This window comes from Rhodotorula graminis (genome assembly GCF_001329695.1).
Source record: "Rhodotorula graminis WP1 unplaced genomic scaffold RHOBAscaffold_8, whole genome shotgun sequence".
Lineage (NCBI taxonomy): Eukaryota > Fungi > Basidiomycota > Microbotryomycetes > Sporidiobolales > Sporidiobolaceae > Rhodotorula > Rhodotorula graminis.
The window spans coordinates 266279-279567 of NW_017264935.1; the positions used below are offsets into that span (position 1 = coordinate 266279).

The following is a 13289-nucleotide window of genomic DNA, read 5'->3' on the forward strand; positions in this document are numbered from 1 at the left end:
AGGTCGCCATACAGCTACGCAGACGAGGGGGTACTGGAGGTCGATACAGGGGAGGGGTAGAGGGCAAAATGTGGCCTTGGTCCGAAAAGAGCAGGAAAAAATAGTTTGGGCGGGATGAGGGGGTAGAGCAAGCGGGAATATTATGGGAGTTGGTGATAGTTACCCCCACCCCCCCCCCCCCCTCCCCTCTCCTCGCTCTCGTCCCCTCTCTTACAGGCCCCGTCACCGAGGACGACTTCTTCACGTGGTCCTGCCTCATCTCGGGTCCCGGTCCGTCCCCCCCTCTCGACCTGCCTCGGAGCTCGGCTGACCCCTCCTCGTCCCTCGTAGAGGACACGCCGTTCGAGGGCGGCGTCTTCCAGGCAGAGCTCAAGTTCCCGCGCGACTACCCTCTCAGCCCGCCCAAGGTCCGTCCCTGTCTCGCGTCCTGTGCCGGCAACCCTGAAGCTCACCTCGTCGCTCCCCTTTGCAGATGAAATTCGACCCGCCCCTGTTCCACCCCAACAGTGCGTCCCTCGCCTTTCTCTTTCGTGCGAGTCGGCAGCTGACTCGTGCCCCTCGCCACACAGTCTACGCCAACGGCGAGGTGTGCATTTCGATCCTGCACGCGCCCGGCGACGACCCCAACTCGTACGAGAGCGCGAGCGAGCGGTGGAGCCCGGTCCAGAGCGTCGAGAAGATTCTCCTCTCGGTCATCAGCATGCTCGCCGGTGCGTCGACGTGCCACTCGACTCGTCTCCTTCCGCTCATTACGAGCGCGGGCTGACGTCGCGACTTGCTGCCGTGCGCAGAGCCCAACCTCGAGTCGGGCGCTAACATCGACGCCTGTGTGCGTCCCTGCCTCCCCTTGTCCCTCTTTCGCACGCCCACGCCCTCCTGACACAGCCTCGCCGCCACGTATTCGCAGAAAATGTACCGCGACCACCGCGAGGAGTACGACGAGTCGATCCGCGCCCACGTCCGCCAGCAGCTCGACCTGTGAGCGCCCGCGCTCTGTTCGACAGCGTTCCCCGAGACGACGGCGACGGGCCGAGCGCTTCGAGGCGGCGCAGAAGGAGCTGTATCAGATGCTGTACCGGGTTATGCAACGCGGGCTTGTGTGACATTCCTCGCTTTCGAGCTCTCGTTGCCGGCGAGTTGGGTTCGCGCGGGAGCAGTTTTGCGCATGTGCCACGAAGAGAGACCCACAATGCTAGCCGAGCAGCGAGGAGCTCTTGTGGGGTCGCTGTCGTCGCGGTCGACTCGAGCCGGACGAGTCCGCGGCTTGCCACCCGACCATCTTCGCGCCTCTCGCTCTTTGCGCCCTTTCTTGCGCCTGATAGCACCACCAGGTACGCTCACAGCCAGTCCCACCCTCCCTCCAAGCCGTCCCGGCAGCGATGGACCGATCGCCCTCGCCTCACGTTTCATCACCTCGAGCGTCGGTGCTCGACCACGTCTGACCCTTGCGCCCGTGCACACAGCTCAGCAGCTACCAGCACCACTACAACCGTCATCGAGCCCGCCCGCGACTCCCCCGACCTCGCCGTCGCCACTCACCGCCGCCGCACGTTCTCCTCCCGGCGCCGTCCTCTCGCTCGACCTCGCCCGCGCCTCGTCTCAGCGCCCCGCCGCCAGCCGCCTCGACCACCCGCGGCGCACCCCCCTTCCTCGACTAGCTCGCGCGCGCCCTTTCTCCCTCGCATCCCGTGCCGAGGAGAAAGCCCCCGCCCGCCAGCCAGCCTCGAGAAGCGTCTCGCCGCCCCTACCTTGCATGAGCCACGTCGACCTCCATGCGCTCTTCGCGTCAAGGGCCATCGCCAAGGCCCGCACCTTCCTGCGCACCGCGGGCAAGGAGGCGGGCACAGGAGGAGGAGGAGGAGGAGCGGGAGGAGGGGGCGGTGCTGACGGCGGCGGTGGGGGCGGCGGCGGCAGCGCGATGAGCAAGAGCCCGTCCATGTCGTCCGGCTGGCCGAGCGGCGGCGGCGGCGGCGGGCCGAGCGACCGCCAGATCATCGCGGCAGAGCTCAACCGCCGCAACCACCTCGGCCTCACGGTCCTGCACCTCGCCGTCGTCGAGGACGACCCGTGGGCGCTCGACTGGGTCGAGCTCCTCCTCAGCACGCCGGGCCTCCAGGTCAACGCGACCGACGCCGAGAGCGGGTGGAGCGCGCTGCACAGGGCGCTGTACGCCGGGGTGCGTCCCTCTGTCCTCCTTCCCGTTCGATTCGGCGACAGGGCCCTGACCTCTCGCTCCCTCGCCCGCAGAACATCCCGGCCGCACGCCTCCTTCTTCAACGCGACGACACCGACACGCGCCTCAAGGACCGCGAGGGCCTCACGCCGTTCGACGTGTACAACTCGACCGTCGACGGCACCAACCCGCTCTCGTCGTCGCCCCTGTCGACGCACCCGCTCAACCCGGGCCGTATCGAGCTCCTGTCGTGGGGCAGCAACCGCAACTACACGCTCGGGTTCGCGTCCGACTCGGAGCGCCACACGCCCGAGCGCGTCGCGCTCCGCCGCGAGGAGGGCGCGCGCGGCCTCGCCGCGTTCGAGCCGCTCCGGGTCAAGGACGTCAACATGGCGCGGCTCCACACGGCCATCGTCACCGACGAGAAGAGCAACAACATTCGGCTGTGCGGCTACGGCACCGGCGGACGGTGCGTCCCTCTCTCTCTCCCTCTCCTTCTCTCTCCTCTCGAGGGCGCAGCTCACGGTGCCTCGACGCCTCGCAGGCTCGGCCCGACCAACCAGACGCAGTTCACGTTCGCGCCGTTGCGAGACTTTCCGCAGCAGGTCTCGTCGGTCGTGCTCTCTCCCGACCATACCGTCGTGCGTCGCCCTCTTTCCCTCTTACTCGGCCGACTCGACGAGCCCTCGACCTGACTCGCTCCCTCCCTGCAGGTCATCACGACCGCCGGCGACGTCTACACGTTCGGCCTCAACCGGTTCTCGCAGCTCGGGTACACGCTCGACACGCTGGGCCCGTCGCCCTTCTCCAAGTCGAACGAGGACGACCCGATCCAGGCGACGCCTCGTCGAGTCGTCGGCGCGCTCAAGAAGGAGGTCGTCATCGGCGCCGCCGCGTCGCGTACGCACACGGTCGTGTTCACGGCCGACTCGCTGTTCGCGTGGGGCACCAACCGCGGCCAGCTCGGGTTCCCCATCGCGGGCAACCCGGTGCAGGTCCTCCCGCGCAAGGTGACGCTCGGCATCACGCAGCCCGTGCGCCAGCTCACGGCGACCGAGAACGCGACGGCGTGCCTGCTCGAGAGCCGCGACGTCGTCGTCCTGTACCACGAGGCGTACGTCAAGGTCGCGTTCCCGCTCGACCCGTTCCCGCGCCACATGATGGCCTTCCGCCCGACCGCGACCGACGCCAAGCCCTCGATCAGCAAGCTCGCCGCCTGCGGCAACACGTTCGCCGCATTGTCGAGCCTCGGCGACGTGTTCACGTTCCAGCTCGACTCGGGTACGGCGTCGGCCATGCCCACCTCGTCGTCGACGTCGTCGTCGTCGACTGGAGCGGCGGCGGCATTCGCGGGCACGAGCGGCGACGGTACGGCATCGCCCGGGCGCGGCGCACGGTTCGCGCCCAAGCCGACGCGCATCTGGACGCTCCGGCGCAGCTTCACGTCGGTCACAGACGTCGGCGTCGGCATCGACGGCACCATCATCATCTGCACCGTGTCGGGCCACGTCTTTATCCGGTCGCGCAAGTTCGACAGCACGTCGGCCAAGTCGGGCCTGTCGCTCTCGCTCGGCCTCGACTCGTCGTCGTCGCCGTCGGGCTCGTCGTCGTCGGCCGCCGGTTCGGGCGAGCGCAAGGGCGGCTGGAAGTTCTCGCGCGTCCCGTACCTGCAGCGTGTCATCAAGGTGGCGGCCAACTCGACCGGCGGGTTCGCCGCCTTGCGCGCCGACGTGCCCTTGCGGTTCATCGACCTCGACGGCCCGTCGCTCGCCGTCGACCTCCTCGCGCTCCTGCCGCACTGGGAGCGCGTCGGCCCGCCGCCACCGCCTCCCGCTCGGCCGCAGCGGCCTCAGCAGGACGACGACGACGACGACGACGATGACGACACGGACGCCGTCATCGAGCGCGACATTGCCGTCGCGACCAAGCTCATGGAGGTCTTGCGCCGGTGGGACCTCACGTGGGAGACGAGCGAGAACGGCACCGACGCCGTCATCAACGTCGGCGTGCGCTCGATCCCGGTCCACAAGACGGTCCTCGCCGCGCGCAGCCCGGTCCTCGCCCGCCACTTTGCGACGCACCGCCAGCTCGAGCTCGAGTGCTCGGGCCTCGCGGCGCTCCTCGTCGTGCACTACCTGTACTCGGACGACTTTCCCGCCGTGTGGGACTCGCGCGTCGGACTGCCGCTCCGCAAGGCCCTGTCGCAGGCCGAGTCGAACCAGCTCGACGTCGGCGCCGTCAAGCTCGAGTTGCGCACCCTCGCCAAGGCGCTCGAGCTCGACGCCCTGTCGCAGGCCCTCGAGCGCCAGGTCAAGACGGTCCCGGCGCCGACGCTCGCGAGCTCGTTCACGGACCTCCTCGCCGCGAGCGTCTCGCCCAAGGTCGCCTCGACGCTCCCGGCCTCGCTCAAGCCCGACGTCGTCCTTCGACTCGCCGACCGCGAGGTGCGCGCCCACTCGGTCGTCCTGCGCGCCCGGTGCGCCTTCTTCGCCACGTTCTTCGCCGACCCGGACTGGCACCGCGCTCGGCGATCGTCGTCGGGCGTCGTCACGTTCGACTTCTCGCACCTCGAGTGGGACGTCGTCAGCCTCGTCCTCGAGCACGTGTACCGCGACGCCGGCATGAGCTTGTTCCAGGCCGTCGAGCGCGACTCGGCCGACGAGTACGTCGACTTTGCGGTCCGGGTCCTCGCCGCCGCCAACGAGCTCCTCCTCGACAAGCTCAAGCAGGTGTGCTCGGCCGTCTTGCGCAGCTTCGGTGCGTCCCTCTCTCCCTCTCTCTCTCTCCCTCTCTCTCTCTCCCTCTCTCTCTCTCCCTCTCTCTCTCTCCCTGTACTGACTCGTTGATAATCCGCCTCTCGCAGTGACGCTGCACAACGTGTGCTCGATCCTGTGCGACGCCGCCTTTTACGAGGCGCACGACCTGAGCCGAGCGTGCATGCACTTCCTCGCGTCGTCGATGGAGACGGCCCTCGAGACGTACCTCCTCGACGACCTCCCGCACGACCTCCTCCGGGCCCTCACCGCCTTCGTCCGCGAGCGCCAGGGCGCCAAGATGCCCGTGTCGCGGTCCAACCTCCTCTTCCAGGAGCTCCTCCCGCGTCACCAGGAGTTCTACGACTCGCTCGACGTCGGCCGACCGACCGGCGCCGCTAAGCGGTACCGCCCCGCCACCGTCCCTCCCTCTCCTCGCCCTTCCCCGTCCATGCTCTCGCCCGGCACGTCGCCTCAGCTCGCGCCGACCAAGTCGCCGCGCATGCGCCCGAGCGTCGGCCCGTCGGCGTCGCCCAACCTGAGCCCGTCGCTCCCCGCCGTGCGCGAGGCGGACGAGCCGTTCGCGCTCGACGAAGACTTCCTTCTCGACCCGTCGTCGGCGATGCCGTCGCGAGGAGCCGCACCGGGGCCGTCGTACGCGGCGGGCCAGCCGTACCTCGCGAGACGGCGCTCGTCGGTCACGCCGCTCGGCTCGTCGCCGTCGCAGGCGAGCTTTATGCCGCTCGGCTCGCCTCCGCCGATGCGCCTGCAGCCGTGGCAGGCCGCCGTCGTCGAGCCGGCAGCGCCGCTCGACCTGCGCAGCATCATGGCGAGCGAGTCGGCGGCGACGCCGCCTAGACGAGCGAGCGCGGGTCCGAGCGGGGCCAAGCCGCCGTCGTCGGCTCCGAGCGGCCTCACGACGTCCTCGCCCTCATGGCGACCTGTCGTGCCGCAGCGCACGTCGTCGCTCGCGAGCATCCAGGAGCAGCAGCAGGCGTTGCTCGCGCGCCGGCCGTCCGCTCAACCCGTCCCGTCGGCGTCGGGCTCGACCAGCGTCCGCAGCCCACCTCCCGCCGCGCCGCCGACGCCCTCGCGCTTGGCATCGACTGCGCCAGTCGCAGCGTCGCCCGGCGTGCCGCTCGGCCCCGTCTTTACGCCGTCGCGGCTGCCGTCGGGCTCCAAGGCGTCGCCGAGCCCGCGCACGCCTTTTGGCGGCTCCGACACGCCGTGGCAGAACTACGACCGCATGGCGCCCTCGCCGACGCCTCCTCCTGCACCTGTCGCCGTCGTCGCGTCGTCGCCGACCGACCCGTTCGCGCGCCCGACCGCGTCGTCGTTCGCGGCGATCCAGAGTGAGCAGCGGGCTCAGGTCGCCGCCGTCAACGCGCACAAGGCCAAGCGGTCGCTCGCCGAGGTCATGGCGCAGGAGCAGGCCGACGCGCTGCGGCGCGAGCAGGAGCTCAAGGAGGAGAAGGAGTTCCTGAGCTGGTTCGAGGAGGAGAGCAAGCGGGTCAAGCAGGAGCAGCTCGCGGCGGCCAAGGTGGCGGGCAAAGCGCCCAAGAAGGGCGGCTCGGGCTCGGGCGCTCCAGCAGGAGGAGGCGGCAAGGGCAAGGGCAAGGGCAGGAAGGCGCCGGCGGTCGCGGCGACGCCGCCCGCACCAGCGCTCGCACCCGCCGTCCCGACGACGTCGCTGCAGGCCGAGGCCCTCCCGTTCACGCCCGGCGCGTCGGCCCCGTCCTCGGGCACGTCGACGCCGAAGCGCTCGGGCGGCGGCGGTGGCGCAGCAGGTGGGCGAGGCGGAGGAGGCGGGCGAGGGAAGGGCAAGGGTCGAGGAGGCGGAGCAGCCGGCGGGCACGGCGTTACCTCGCCGCCGCCGCCTCGTGTATCTGTTTAGCAGGCATGGTATTGTCTTCTCTTCGAGCATGTCGTTGTTCCTGGCCCTGGTCGGCGTAGACGTCGACTCGTTCTCTCCTCGAATCGCAATGGAGCGGTGTCGCGATTCTCGGTCTCGCCTTGGGCTGCGCTTGCGCCAGTCTGTTTGAGCGAGCTAGCGTGAGCCCGAGAGCCTCTCAGGCCGTGCACAAAGAGCTGTGTTGTCGAGGTCGCTCATCAGCTGGAGCGGTTCCCCACCTCCTCCTCCTCTCCTCCCTCTCGCACCAGATGCCGCCGCAGAGCCCCTTTCCCGGCTTCGTCCAGACGCCGCACGACCTGTACAGGCAGAAGCGCGACTTCCAGCGTCCCACCGTTCTCTCGTGAGCCCCCTCTCGCGCCATCTCCGCCTCCCACCTTCCACTCGCGCCTGCTCCTCCTCGCCAGCAAGCTGACCAGCCGCATTGCCCACAGACGCTATTCGATCCTCGGTTTCCTCTCGTCGGGCACCTACGGCCGCGTCTACAAGGCGCGAGTGCGCAACTACACCTCGGACGCCTCGCCCGCCGGCCTCCTCGGCACGCCAAGCGCAGCGACGCCGGGCAAGCGCCTCAAGCTGAGTCGAGACGAGGGAGACGATGAGGGCGAGCTGGTCGCGATCAAGAAGTTCAAGCCGGACAAGGAGGGCGAGGTCGTCACCTACACGGGCATCTCGCAGTCGGCCTGCAGGGAGATCATGGTGCGTCCCCTCTCCTCCTCCTCCTCTCCCTGTCGATGTATCGGTGAGACGGAGCCACTAACCCGTCCCCTCCCCTTGCAGATCAACCGCGAGATCTCGCACGAGAACGTGACGGCGCTGCGGGAGGTCATGCTCGAGGAGAAGAGCATCTACCTCGTGTTTGAGTACGCCGAGCACGACTTCTTGGTCCGTCCCTCTCGATTCATGTCTTCCGCAGCCCCGTGCAGCAAGACGTCCCGCTAACTCGCGTCGTCCTGCAGCAAATCATCCATCATCACTCGTCGACCCGCACCCAGCTCCCGCTCGGCGTCCTCAAGTCGCTCCTGTGGCAGCTCTTCAACGGCGTCAGCTACCTGCACGACAACTGGATCATCCACCGCGACCTCAAGCCGGCCAACATCCTCGTCAACGAGAAGGGCCAGGTCAAGATTGGCGACCTCGGCCTCGCGAGGCTGTACCAGGAGCCGCTCCAGAGCCTCTACACGAGCGACAAGGTGCGTCCACGTGCACTCTCTCTCTCTCTCTCTTTACCCTCACGAAGTGCCGGACTCGAGCTACTGACACGCTCGGCCGCACTCGCAGATCGTCGTCACGGTGTGGTACCGCTCGCCCGAGCTCCTCCTCGGCGCCCGGCACTACACGCCCGCGATCGACATGTGGTCGATGGGCTGCATCTACGGCGAGCTCCTCGGTTTGCGGCCCATGTTCAAGGGCGAGGAGGCCAAGATGGAGCTCGGCGCGAAAAAGGGCGGCGTCCCGTTCCAGCGTGACCAGCTCACGAGGGTGCTCGAGGTGCTCGGCACGGTCGACGGTGCGTTCTGCAGTCTCTCTATGTCTACCCTCGTCGACCGGAGCTCATGAACTGCTCCTCGCGCTCGCAGCCAAGCAGTGGCCCGGCGTCGTCCAGCTCCCCGAGTGGACCAACCTCTCTCGCCTCGACAGGTGCGTCGGCCTTTCTCTGACTGCCCGTCCGGCCTTCGAGGACAACTGGACGACGGGCTTGCAGGGCGCATCGGCCTGACACTCCCTGTCCCTCGTCGCCAGGTACCAGGACTGCCTGTCGCAGTGGTTCAACGGCCGACTGCCTCGCGGCGCACCTCCTTCCCTCGCCTACGACCTCATGCGCCAGCTCCTCATCTACGACCCGACCAAGCGTATCACGGCGAGAGCGGCCCTGTGCCACGACTGGTGGGCCCAGGAGCCCAAGCCTCACGTCAAGTGCGTCCTCCTCTCCTCTCGAGGTCTCTGCCGCCTTGGTGTCGCCACAAGCGCCACGACGAGTCGTTCACCGTCGCACTAACTGACTCGATTGTCGTCTGCAGCGCCTTCTCCCACCTCCCTCCCTCGGTCTCGTACCCGCTCCGCCGCGTCTCGCACGACGACGCCGACCCCAAGATGCAGCACTCGACGCTCGGCAGCAAGTACCAGAGCTACGCGGCCGGAAGCGCAGCGTCGCTCGGCATCGGCTCGGGCACGGCGGCAGCGGCGGGAGCGAGGAAGCGCAGCCGGCTCGAGTAGGAGGGCGAGGACGGACGGCGGCAAGGGGAGCTCTCGTGACGTGCGACACTTTGTTGATTGTACTTTCTTCATGCAACGAGCCTCTATCAGTCTACAGGCGCCGGCGCCTCGTCTCTTTTGCGGCGAGCTCCGCTTCTCGTCCTTCCTCCCCTCCCTCTCTCCCTCGCCCGCTCCTGGCTCTCGCTCCCACCACTACGTGCGACCCGCCAAGGTACCGACGCCTCGGCGAGGCTCCTTCGCCCGCCCTCTGCTCGTGAGCGGACGGTCCTCGGACGAGGACGAGTGACCCTGCGAGCTCGAGAACCCGCTGTCGTCGTCCTCGTCCTCGCTCCGCAACGGCAGGCCCCGCCTCGCCCTCTCCTCCTTCCACGCACCGAGCTCCTCGCGCAGGCCCGCTTCGGCTCGAGCGTCGCTCTTGTGCCTCGCGAGCCGCAGGCGCTGCAGCTCCTCGCGAGTCCGTGCGCTCTGCCGCGCCCACGTCGCGTGCCGCTCCTGCTCCGCCTCGTCGCCGCTGCTGTCGACGTGCTCGCCGAGTGCCGAGAGCTCGCCCTTCTCCACGACGGCGTGAGCGTCGAGGCGGCGGGCGAGAGCGCGGCGCGGCAGGACGGGCAAGTTCGACGCTCGGCCGGCGGCTCGAGCGCGCTCACGCTCGAGCGACGCCGTGTACGAGTCGGCGAGCTTGCGCCGGACCCGCTCGTTGTCCTTCTCGCGGCCTTGGAGCTCGTGGGGGCTGACGGGCGGCGAGGGAGGAAGGAGGGAGGCCGAACGGCTGTGCCGGGAGAGGAGCGAGGCGACGCCGGCTTGCGTTGGGTGCGGGAGGAGGTGCTGAGGCGAGTCGGGACGTTGAGTATGACGATACTTGAGCCACAGGGAGACGATCTGCAGAGCGCCGAGGCCAGGGAGGGGGAGGAGGGAAAGGAAAGCGGGGGACAGGCAACTTGGGAAGGTCAAATTTTCGCTGCTGAACGGCGTGCGGCGAGACGAGTGACGCACAACGTGGTCGAGCGTGAGAGCGAGGACGACGTTGATGAGGAAAGGCGCCTGCCCGTAGCCGGCGTCGAGCGTATGCGACACGGTCAAGATGGACTGCGAGCGCGAGCGATTTGGGTCAGGCTCTCGTGCTCGTGCAGGGGCGGGAGGACGCACAATGAGCATCGTGTAGTTCTGCGCCGCGAGCCACATAAACATCCACACGCTCGTGTGCTCGAGGCCCTTGTCGCGCACGATCTTGCGGATCTGGACGAGCCGAGGAAAGTCTGTTTCGGACGGGCAAGGTCAGCGGCGTCTCGCGTGCAGGACGGTCGAGATACAGAGAGACGAGGAGCGTACTGTAGAGGATCGTCCCGCCGAGCGCCGTCCCCCACCCAATCCAGCTCGCCGTGCTCTGCGGCCGCTCGCCCGGCTCGAGCGCCGGCTTTTTGTCGCGCTGCGCGACGTCGAGCGCGCCCCACACGGCGAGCCCGACGACGAGGAGCGCAGCGAGGACGGCCGCGTTGACCCTCGGCCCGTCGACGTCCGGCATCCACCGACCGACAAAGTCGCGCGAGCGGGTCCGTGCGCCGCGCCGCTTCTTCTCCGACGAGCCCTGCGCGACGGGCGTCGCGCCCCAGCCGACGTCCTCGACCTCGACGCTCGCATCTTGGTCCTCGCCGACGCTGACGGGCGTGTGCGTCTTCGCGAGCTTGCGGCGGGTCCAACAGCTCGTGCCCGGAACGAGCCCTCGCCCGATGGCCATCTCGAGGACGATGATGCTGCGGCGCTCGTCCGGTCAGTTCTCCTTCTTGGCCGGGACGACGAGAAGGAGGAGGAGACGCACATGTCGCCGACCGCGAACCAGATGGCCGACAGCTTTTGCGTCTCGAGCGCGCCGTGGATGTACATTCCCGCGAGCTGCGCCGCGTCGCCGAGGAGCCACAGGACAAGCATCCAGGGATGAGGACCGCCTGCACGAGCGTAAGGATTAGATCGACTCGTCGAAGAGAGAGAGAGAGAGGACGCGCCTGTCGGAGGAAAGCCGGCGAGAAGGTAGATCTGCGGAAAGGCGCTCCACAACGAGCAGCCGACTGCGCGCAAGCGGTCGACGTTCAGTCGGTGTCGCTGCAGGTCCGCGAGAGAGAGTAAGGGAGACGCACGCGAAAGATAGCCCGTGAGGAGCGACGCGAGGTCGAGCGCGCTCAGAGTGGCGGTCATGCTCGACGACAAAGAGGGAGCAGCGAGACGAGCCAGAGCTCACGGCTGACAAGCTTCGAGCACGCCACGCGCCGAGCCTCGGCGAGCTCATCTTGACGCGGACAGGAGCCGTCGAGCGGGGAGGACGGGCGTGTGCGCCGAGCGACGCCGAGCCGTGCCGGCGCCGACGGCCCGCTTGCAGCGCAACTCTCTCTGCGCAGGGACGAAGAGCGACGGAAGCAAAGGCGACGTTGCAGGCGGGGACAGGGGAGTACAGGGTCAAGCGCGTCGACGACGGAGAGAGGAAAGATCGAAGGGGAAAAGGGGTCCAAGCGGGTCGTGCGCGCATTCCGTCCTCGCGGGCCGTCTTGTCGTCCTCGTGCCGGCCCGTCAATAGTGGTAGTCGCCGCACGACGGGCAGCGACCGCTGCACGCGAGGAAGTCGAGGGACGTGCCCTTGGCCCTCATCGCGAGTGTGAGCGACGGGAGGCGATTCGTCGCGCGCACGGGCACGCTGCCGAGGTGCACCTCGACGAGCTCGGGCATGCCCTCGAGGAGCTTGATGACTTGAGGCTCGGAAAAGACGATCTCCTGGTACTGGGGCGTGACGAGAGCCGAGAGGGCGGGGTTGTCGGCGAGCCAGGTTGAGCCTGCGACATTGAGAGTCTGCAGGGACTGACAGTGCTGCTGGATGAGGCCGAGGCGGTGCATCGACAGGCCACCAAAGGACGTGATCTGGAGGTTCTCGAGGTGCGGGAAGAGCGCGATGGCCTCGGAAGGGAAGACGGGACCGTCGAACCCGACGCCGTATCGCGAGTAGCGTTCCGAGACGGCGTCGTGCCACAGGCTCGACAGCGCGAGGTCCGTGATGGAGCTTCCTGCGAGTCGAAGGAGGTGCAGGAGGTCGGACTGGATCGTTTTGACGGGCACGACGAGCTCGAGGTTGCGAAGGACGCCGGCCTGCACGGGGAAGAAGGCCGCGAACGGCTTGACGTTCTCGGGCGCCGGCCCGACGCCGAGACTCAGGACCTCGACAGGGCTCTTGAGCTGCGGGTTGCACTCCCCAGGCACCGTGTGCGTCATGGCGGAGCCAAGGTACGACAGGTCAATTATCTTGAGGCGGGCGCCGGCACTGTACAGGTTGGCGAGCAGGCGGAGCGCGAGCTCGACCTCGGCGGGCGAGCTGCTCTGCATCTTGATGCCCTCGAGCGACGTCGTCGACAGACGCAGCGCTCGGTGGAGAGCAGTCGCCTCGCTCGTCGAGTGGACCTTGACCGACACGAAGCGCAGCGCCGGGCACGCGGCGACCATGCTCGCCTGCCACGCGAACGCCTTGTTAGACTGGCCGCGCAAGTCGAACGCGTGCGGGCCGTCGGGCACAGGGAGCGCGGCGAGGCGCTCGCACCACACGTCGAGGTAGTACATGCCGCGAACCATGCGACCGAGGGCGCCGCCGTTGCGAGACAGGGCCGTGTACAGCGCGATGGCCCGGTTCCAGTTGGTCTTGGAGATGTGGGAGAAGCCGGCGAACGGCAGGCGGTACAGGAGGCGGCGGCCGATCGGGAGGAAGGCGCGCGAGGTGCGGCACAGGATCATGGCGAGGTCGCGCTCTGCAGGAAGGGGCACGGAGGTCAGTCCCGCTCAACTGTTCGACTGTGCACACCCTGAGAGTAGAAGGACGGCTTACCGCGCTTGGGGCGGCCAAAGGCGGGCCCCTCGAGGGCGAGTTGGACGATGTGGTCGACGACCTCGAGCGGAAGTTGCGCGAGCACTGTGGGAGGGAACGGGGGCAAGGGGGGCCACTCTGGTCAGCTCGGCAAACTGTGCGCCACAGTCTGGAGGGGTCTGCCACCGAGGCGAGTGCCGGCGGACGACGGAGGCGGCGGGGAGGGAGGGGGAGGGGACGGGGACCGCCCGGGGGACGACGTGGGACGAGTGAGAGGGCAAGACGCACTCTTAGGAGAGCCTTGACGCGCTCACAAGGAAGCCCGAGCCGAGCGAGGGACGAGACCGAGGTAACCGTGAACCTCATCTCTCTCAACCTCCTCCTCCCTCTCGACCGCCCCTC

At 68.4% G+C, this 13289-nt stretch overlaps 5 protein-coding genes across 5 annotated transcripts; 3 read left to right on the forward strand and 2 right to left on the reverse strand.

Moving 5' to 3' along the window:
- Nucleotides 1–142: 142 nt before the first annotated feature.
- On the forward strand, nt 143–1108 carry RHOBADRAFT_54079 (uncharacterized protein; the record flags this gene model as incomplete). The annotated part of the gene is made up of 7 exons (XM_018417141.1): nt 143–152; nt 217–270; nt 331–407; nt 473–506; nt 570–710; nt 792–829; nt 908–1108. The coding sequence occupies 7 exons, from the start codon at nt 143–145 to the stop codon at nt 980–982; spliced, it is 429 nt and encodes a 142-aa protein (XP_018270276.1). The 3' UTR covers nt 983–1108.
- Nucleotides 1109–1936: 828 nt separating this feature from the next.
- Nucleotides 1937–6938, forward strand: RHOBADRAFT_37206 (uncharacterized protein; the record flags this gene model as incomplete). Its single annotated transcript, XM_018413418.1, has 7 exons — nt 1937–2176; nt 2248–2642; nt 2718–2814; nt 2887–4930; nt 5037–5485; nt 5654–6466; nt 6629–6938. The coding sequence occupies 7 exons, from the start codon at nt 1937–1939 to the stop codon at nt 6818–6820; spliced, it is 4230 nt and encodes a 1409-aa protein (XP_018270277.1). The 3' UTR covers nt 6821–6938.
- Nucleotides 6939–7270: 332 nt separating this feature from the next.
- On the forward strand, nt 7271–8834 carry RHOBADRAFT_15945 (uncharacterized protein; the record flags this gene model as incomplete). The annotated part of the gene is made up of 7 exons (XM_018412286.1): nt 7271–7330; nt 7427–7534; nt 7616–7720; nt 7795–8028; nt 8117–8345; nt 8416–8476; nt 8579–8834. Coding segments are annotated over 7 exons (1053 nt in total), but the record flags the coding sequence as incomplete, so codon positions are not given.
- A 410-nt stretch (nt 8835–9244) lies between these two features.
- On the reverse strand, nt 9245–11242 carry RHOBADRAFT_44715 (uncharacterized protein; the record flags this gene model as incomplete). Its single annotated transcript, XM_018414469.1, has 6 exons — nt 9245–9931; nt 10046–10138; nt 10199–10308; nt 10382–10803; nt 10869–10995; nt 11185–11242. 6 exons carry the CDS (start codon nt 11240–11242, stop codon nt 9245–9247), a joined length of 1497 nt encoding a protein of 498 aa, XP_018270279.1.
- Nucleotides 11243–11549: 307 nt separating this feature from the next.
- Nucleotides 11550–13253, reverse strand: RHOBADRAFT_54082 (uncharacterized protein; the record flags this gene model as incomplete). Its single annotated transcript, XM_018417142.1, has 3 exons — nt 11550–12831; nt 12909–12992; nt 13202–13253. 3 exons carry the CDS (start codon nt 13251–13253, stop codon nt 11612–11614), a joined length of 1356 nt encoding a protein of 451 aa, XP_018270280.1. The 3' UTR covers nt 11550–11611.
- Between the last annotated feature and the right edge of the window lie 36 nt (nt 13254–13289).